The sequence below is a fragment of the Rhinopithecus roxellana genome, chromosome 19 (assembly GCF_007565055.1).
Source record: "Rhinopithecus roxellana isolate Shanxi Qingling chromosome 19, ASM756505v1, whole genome shotgun sequence".
In the NCBI taxonomy this organism is placed as follows: domain Eukaryota; kingdom Metazoa; phylum Chordata; class Mammalia; order Primates; family Cercopithecidae; genus Rhinopithecus; species Rhinopithecus roxellana.
Genome location: NC_044567.1, coordinates 56434982 through 56442200, shown reverse-complemented (window position 1 = coordinate 56442200; position 7219 = coordinate 56434982). Strand labels below are relative to the sequence as shown.

General features: G+C 58.5%; 1 protein-coding gene across 1 annotated transcript in view; it reads right to left on the bottom strand.

Annotated features, from left to right (window-relative positions):
* Positions 1 to 349: 349 nt before the first annotated feature.
* The window catches only part of NXN (nucleoredoxin), a 175580-nt gene continuing 168710 nt past the window's right edge, over positions 350 to 7219 (bottom strand). Inside the window, exons 6-8 of the mRNA XM_030923979.1 lie at positions 6222 to 6401; positions 4798 to 4922; positions 350 to 2254 (exon numbers count right to left, since the gene is read on the bottom strand). Of these exons, the coding sequence (XP_030779839.1) occupies positions 2072 to 2254; positions 4798 to 4922; positions 6222 to 6401 (488 nt within the window). The 3' untranslated portion in view covers positions 350 to 2071. The remainder of the gene's footprint in view (positions 2255 to 4797; positions 4923 to 6221; positions 6402 to 7219) is intronic.

Here is a 7219-nt window from a genome sequence, read left to right as displayed (position 1 = left end):
CAAGGTACGTGATCTGAGGATTCGCCCTCCGTCCAGGGCCAAGTCGAACCAGGAGAGACGGTGGCCAGGGCTCCAGGAGGGACCTGCCTCTGCCACTGTCACCCAGATGAGCTTCCCGGTCAAACCAGGAGAGACGGTGACCAGGGCTCCAGGAGGGACCTGCCTCTGCCACTGTCACCCAAATGAGCTTCCTGGCTGCTGGAAACCAGGAAGATGCGACGGATGCTACATCCTGGGGGTCTCAGAACTCCTGGGACACAGCTCCCAGCTACCAGCTGTCCTCCGCTGCCCACCCCGATAGACCACAGCACAAAAGACTTTTGTTATTAAGGACAGCAAAGGCCCAGCGGTGGGTAAGGTCCAGAGATACCTGCTTTATTTCCTACTGGGTGATCGCATTTCAGGCGGTAACGTCACATGACATCTAATCGCCAACTCGCGGTACGCCTCTGAACTACAAATCAACAATCCAATTCAGCAAGGAACAACGGTGTCAACAGCTCATGACGGGGTGGGGACTGGGTTTTCCACGTCAGTGGTCTTGGTTGGCAGAGTGCTGAGTGGGGCCAAGGGTAAGGCCCAGGGTGGTTTAAAGTCCCTGACACCTGAGTGAACGAGGCTAAAAGGCTCGGCCGAAGCCGTCCGTCCCCAATCCTGAGAACAGAGTTTGTTTCTCTTTCGGTGGTCAAGTCAGCCCAAGTAAGAGGCCAACAACCTACCTGGGCCTAGCAAAGGCGATACAAGGTCCACTCGTGGCTGATACGCCCTCCACCCTCGGGCACAGCTCCTTCTGCTGGTGCTTAGGAAAAGGCAAGGCTTCTGGTAATTTCTCATCTTTGTAGTTCTGCTTTGAAAAGGGGCCCAGGTGCGGTGGCTCACGCCTGTAATCCCAGCACGTTGGGAGGCCGAGGCGGGTGGATCACCTGAGGTCAGGAGTTCGAGACCAGCCTGGCCAACATGGTGAAAACCTGTCTCTACTAAAAATACAGAAATTAGCCAGGTCCAGTGGTGCTCGCCTGTGAATCCAGGTACTCCAGAGGCTGAGGCAGGAGAATCACTTGAACCTTGGGGGCGGAGGTTGCAGTGAGCCAAGATCATGCCACTGCACTCCAGCCTGGGCAAGAGAGCAAGACTCCATCTCCAAAAAAAAAAAAAAGAAAAAAGGCAATGGCAGGGGTGATCAAATATGGGTGTGGGCACCTCAGCAGAGATCGGGGCCTCACGCACAGAGCTGGGTGGAGTCAGAGGTCTCTGCTGGTTCAGACATGCTCCTCCTAGGACTCAGGGCTAAGTTTCTTGGGAAGATGCCCAAAGAGAAGGATTCATTATCAGAATTTCAAGATGGTGGGAGCTCTTTGTATGAGCAGGCAGAGACTTCAAGGTCAAGGAAGAAAAGAATGAGGAGCTCTCATCAGGAGGCTGGCGCTCCATAAAAATCAGCCGTTACTATACGAACCATTACCTTAGCTACATTTTTTTTCTCACCCAAAAAACCTCCACAAGCTTCCTTTTGCATTTCGAGATCCCCTGCCCGAGAATACACAAGTGGGCTGCTTTTCTCTCAGACTGAGAAAGACTGTCGCTTAGAAAAGGATGTTCTCACCGCAGCTCTAAGCTGAGGTCCACTGAGGCTCAGGCCCTTTCTCAGCTCTGCCTCCACACAGGTGTCCCCCAGTGGTTCCCCTCTGGCCATCCGGGGCTCTGTGTGTGCCGATGCCCGAGTCCCAGCCTGAGCAGGAGCCACTGGCCCTCCACGCTCACTCTGCCCTGGAACACCCTGGCAAATCCTTCACCAAAAGCAAGTGACTTTGCAAGAGTGATGCAGCCCCCACTCTGGCCGGGCCATGACCCCAGCCATCCCACCAAACACGGTGGATTCTGCCGCTGCTGGATTCCGCACCCCAGGGTGCTGGCTGAGGAGTTTAATGCAGAAACAAGGCACCACAGAGAGGTTGGACACTTGGGTGGTGTGGTTCGGGGCACGCTGGGTAAGTCCGAGGGCGGAGGGAAGGAGGGGGAGGAGGAGGAGAAGGCTGAGTTTTAAATAACGTCTCAGGAGGCCGGAGCCACGCTAGATGGGCTCCGGTTTGAGCTTCTCTGCTAGGAAGTCATTCACAAAGGCCTCCACGATGGCGGGGGTGATCTCCTCCACGTCCATCACGTACTTGGCCCGGGCTGACATGTCCAGGATGGTGAGCAAAGGGGCCGCCTCAGGCAGGTTGGTGTAATCTCGCAGGGAGTCAGTCATGTCATCCTGAAGTCGTCAGGAGGGAGAGAAAACCAAGACGGTTTAAAGAAAGGAGAGGGAGAGTCCCCTGGGCCCAGTCTCCCCAGGTGTGGTAGCTCCAGGGGCTCCCAGCACGGGAATGGGAAGCAGGGAACCCTGCCCTGCCTTCGGGAGGAATGGGCTGCTTTGTAAAATTCTCTCGTGGCATTCGCCCCCCGAAACCACTAGGTAAGTCATCTATATTTAATCATTTATGTATTTATTAGCATAAACACCATTTTCACACGTCCTCAGTATTTTAGAAATGTCACGTCCTTTTTGTGTTTTCAAGATGAAGTCTTCCTCTGTCACCCAGGCTGGAGTGCAATGGCACGATCTCAGCTCACTGCAACCTCCGCTTCCTGGGTTTAAGCGATTCTCCTGTCTCGGCCTCCTCAGTAGCTGGGACTACAGGTGCCCATCACCACACCCAGCTAATTTTTTACATTTTTAGTAGAGATGGGGTTTCACCATGTTGGCCGGGCTGGTCTCGAACTCCTAACCTCAGGTGATCCGCCCACCTCGGCCTCCCAAAGTGCTGGGATTACAGGCGTGAGCCACCGCGCCCGGCCTAGAAATGTCATAGCCTCCAACTGTTTATTCTTGTAACCAACTGTCAATGATTCGCGGCCCCATTGTGGGTTATCTGAGGCCAATCTGGACTTCAGCTCTGGAATGTTTTTAAACAGAGACAGCTCACTCTGCTCCCACCGCCCGCCCCCGCCCCGTGGTTTCAGGCAGAACAGGATGCACAGCCAGCCAGTTCAGAAGACAGGGCTACTTAAGCCCTGTGGAAGCTGACACTGCCTTACTACTTATCTGAGAAGGAAGCTGATACTTGATCCTACATTCCCAGCAGCTGTCCTGGTGAAGTTCCCTAATATCAGATACAGCCTCACGCAGATACCAAGGGAAACACAAAACCAAAGACAAGGAGGAACGATTTGTAAGGGAGCTACTTTTTTTTTGGGGGGGAGGGAGCTAGAGTCTCTTTCTGTCGCCCCAGCTGGAGTGCAATGAGGCAATCATAGCTTACTGCAGCCTCCATCTCCTGGGCTCAAGCGATCCTCCCTCCTCAGCCTCCTGAGTAGCTGGGACTCCAAGCAGGCAGCGCCATGCCGGGCTAATTTGTATATATTTTTGGAGACACAAAGCCCAGCCCAGCCAGGCGGGAGCCAGCAAACAGCCTCGGAGGAACCCCTGGTCCACTCCGAACCTCGCCTCCCTCCCCTGTGAAACAGGACGGGGACTGTGTCCCAGCCAGAGAGCCAGGAGCCAAGGTGACAGCCCAGGTGAAATACGCGGCCCCGGGTCTGGTGTACAGAAAACCTGCAGATGCTCCTTCCTGGCCTGACACCTCTCAAGGCCGCCCCCGCCGGTGCCCGGCCCTGGCAGTGCTGCAGCCATCTTTTCTCAGAGTCATTCTGCAGGGCTCAGAGCTCCCGCGTGTGGTGCAGCCTCCGGGGCTGGGCTTGGTGTGCAGTGGCTGCGGCCGCCGCGAGGCAGGGCCTGCGAGCCTCTTTGTTCCCCTCCACCCCCGGGGCTGAGCAGGTGACTGGAGCCGCCTGGGAGGGACCCAGGGGCTGGGCAGGGCCAGCTGCTGAGGAGGTGATGAATGGGTGGTGCAGGGTGTCTGGCTGCCGCTGCCTCCTCCGTGCCTCTCCTGGGATCCGAACACAGCGTGGAATCAGCACAGGGCTCTGACCAACCGGAGGTACAGATGGGTGGGCAGAGGGCAGGGGGTGAGGGCGGCCTCCAAAAGTGTCTGTCGATAGGTGGGTGCGGTGGGGAGGAGAGGGGAGGGGAGAGGAGAGGAGGGGAGGGGACAGGAGAGGAGGGGAGGGGAGGGGAGGGGAGGCAGCAGCGCAGGCGTGGAAGAGAGACTCCCGGCTGGAGGAACTCAAGACCGAGAGCCTGCACCTGCGCTGAGTCGCGGAGACGCCCCTGTCTGCAGGGTGCAGGGCACAGGGTCCCACGCCCCGGATAACGGGGCACCTGCGGGAGGGTGCTCTGCTGAGAGCCCCACTTTCTCACCCTGTGAAGTCTCCTGCTTGGTCCAGCCCTGCTGGAGACCTCAAAGGGACAGTCTGGGTGAAACAGACGGGGAGCGGCAGCAATTTCCAACCTCAGCCCTCACCGGGCCGGCTGGGTGACCGCGGGTACACGTGGTAGCCCCAGCCAGGATCCCGCGGATGAGATCGGCCCACTGCAGCCAGCGCAGAGGCACGAACCCAGCGTTTTGTAAAGCGTCAAGGGCCTGGTCGTGGTCCAGCCCCGAGGGAGTAGGTGTGGATCGCTCCCGGGAAGCTCGGGTGGGAAGCAGCCCCCAGCTCTTCCCCTGCGGACCTGAGGCGGCCGAGCGGGGACGGCCAGAGGAAGCAGCAGGGGAGGAAATGGTTTCCCACGGCGAATGGCCACCTCTTTTGCCACGTTTGTCTCCGGGGCACCGGCGGCCCTGGGGCCAGGACCCCTCATGTGCCCGAAGTCCCCGCTGATCCAGGCCTGGGGACCCAGCCTCTCCCCGCACTCACCTCCCCGGCTACGAAGAACAGAAGCGGCGCCTCCTCCTCTTTGGCTTTGTACTTGGCAATGATTTTCTCAGCTATCGGCTGAATCAGCTGCTTGGCTGCCTCGGACTCTCCGTCATCCTCAGAATCTGTGATTGGTGTCGGGGGGAGAAACACTGGCTTGTCACACAGAGCGGCACCCGCGGAGGGGGCCTGAGCTGCAGAAACGCCCGCCTGAGCAGCCCCTGAATGGACACGAACTTCCTTCCTGCACACACGGGTGTGAAGCTCCCAGAGCTCGCCTGCACCAGGCTCGCCACGAGGAACCCACCTCACCGAGCAGCTCTGGGGCCCCAGGTAGAGAGTCTCTCCACTGCATTCCTCACAAACCCGCCCGCCAGGCTGAGCTTCCCCTAAGCCAGGACCTGAGGCACCTGCTAGTTTCTCTCAGCCACAGAATGAGAAGCCACAACCTCCGACCTCCGACTTCTAGTGAAACTGGTGGTGACAGGGAGGGGTGAGGACTGTGGTCTGGTCAGTGGCTTTATTTTTGGTTTTTTTGAGACAGAGTCTCGCTCCGTTGCCCAGGCTGGAGTGCAGCGGTGCCATATGGGCTCACTGCAACCTCCGCCTCCCGGGTTCAAGTGATTCTCCTGCCTCAGCCTCCCAAGTAGCTGGGATTACAGACATGCGCCACTGCACCTGGCTAATTGTTTTGTATTTTTAGTAGAGACAGCGTTTCACTATTTTGGTCAGCCTGGTCTCAAACTCCTGACCCCAGGTGATCCACCCGCCTTGACCTCCCAAAATGCTGGGATTACAGGCGTGAGCCACCGCGCCCGGCCTCGCACAGTAATTCTGAGTTGTTGGAGGGGAGCCGTAAGTCCAAGGCAGAGGGCCAGGTTTTGCAAAAGGAACCAGGGTCACCCCACCAAACTGCAGGGAGCCTGGCGTGGATGTGCCTGTGTCCTCCTGGCCCAGCTGGGCAGTCACCCTTGGAGCACAGAGTGGGTGAGACGGGAGATGGGGAGGTGCAGGCGAGGGCAAAGGAGCCAGGGCAGCCACGGGGCGGAAGCAGCTCATCCGAGCACAGAGGACCTGCAGAAGCAGCCTTAGTGAGCCTTGGCCAGAGGGGCCCAGCCCCTGGCAGCTGCTGTGTGTGCAACCCGCCCCTTTCCAACAATGGGTCTGCGCATGGGGTCCCGAGGGCATCCTCGGCCTGACCTGTTCTGCCCAGCTGGCAGCTGGGGAGCAGCTAGGAGGGAAAGTGCAGCTGCAGCTCCCACAGGGCCATGAATAAATCATCAGGGTCTAAAGCAAGGCTCCAGGGAGAGACAAAGGCCCAGGCTTGTACTGCTAGTGACAGAGAGAAGCTGCAGGGACAGGCTCCTCCCAAGTGAGGCCTCTCCTGTCCCGCCCCCACCCCGGCCCCCCAGTGAGCTTCGTACCTACAAAAAGGACGAGGCAGGGGCCCTCGTTGAGCTGCGTGGCGTTGGAGTCGGAGAGCTCCAGCACAGGTTTGGGGTGCCAGGGGAACTCCCGGCAGTCCTCGTCGTTCAGCACCTCCACCCGCCCCTGCCGCGTGATCACCTCGCCCTGCGGGTCCAGCACGATGAGCGTGGGGATGCCTGAGGGGAAGAGGGGGTGCTTGTGGGGGTGCCCGAGGGGAAGAGGAGGTGCTTGGCCACTGGCCTGGGAGATGCAGGGCCTGCCTGGCAGGAGGCTTGCGGAGTCCAGCCGGGGTCCCACTCGCCACGGAGGAGCCCACCGAGGACTTGGTCCAGGCTCACAATGAGGAGTCCAGGTCTGAAGTCACAAAACCTGGGGAGAATCCAGGCCTGGCCAGGGGGAGCCGTGGAACCCGCTCCGGTGGGCCTGTAACCTGTCACCTTCACATTTCAGGGCCTCAGCGTCCTCAGCTGCAACCTGATGAGGGTGGTGTTGTTCCTACCTTATTCTGCTATGGAAAGATCAATGAGTTCACGCGGTTAAAGAACTTACACAGTGTGGGAGGCTGAGGTGGACGGATCACTTGAGGTCAGGAGTTCGAGACCAGCCTGGCCAACATGGTGAAACCCTGTCTCTACTAAAAATACAAAAACTAGCTGGGCATGGTGGTACACGCCTGTAATCCCAGCCACTCGGGAGGATGAGGCAGGAGAATTGCTCGAACTTGGGAGGCAGAGGTTGCAGTGAGCCAAGATTGCAACACTGCCCTCCAGCCTGGGTGACAGAGCAAGACTCCCGTCTCTAAATAAATAAATAAATAAATAAGAACTTAGCACAGGGTCTTGGCACATTGGAGTCATCGCTCACTGCTGGCCTCCTAAAGAGATCCCAAAGACACAGAAGTCCCTCCCCAGCTGCAGGGGGTCAAACACGGAACAGGCGGTGCAGTGACCACACGGTGGACGTGCTGTGGCCACCGATGCGAGAGGAGGGGCCC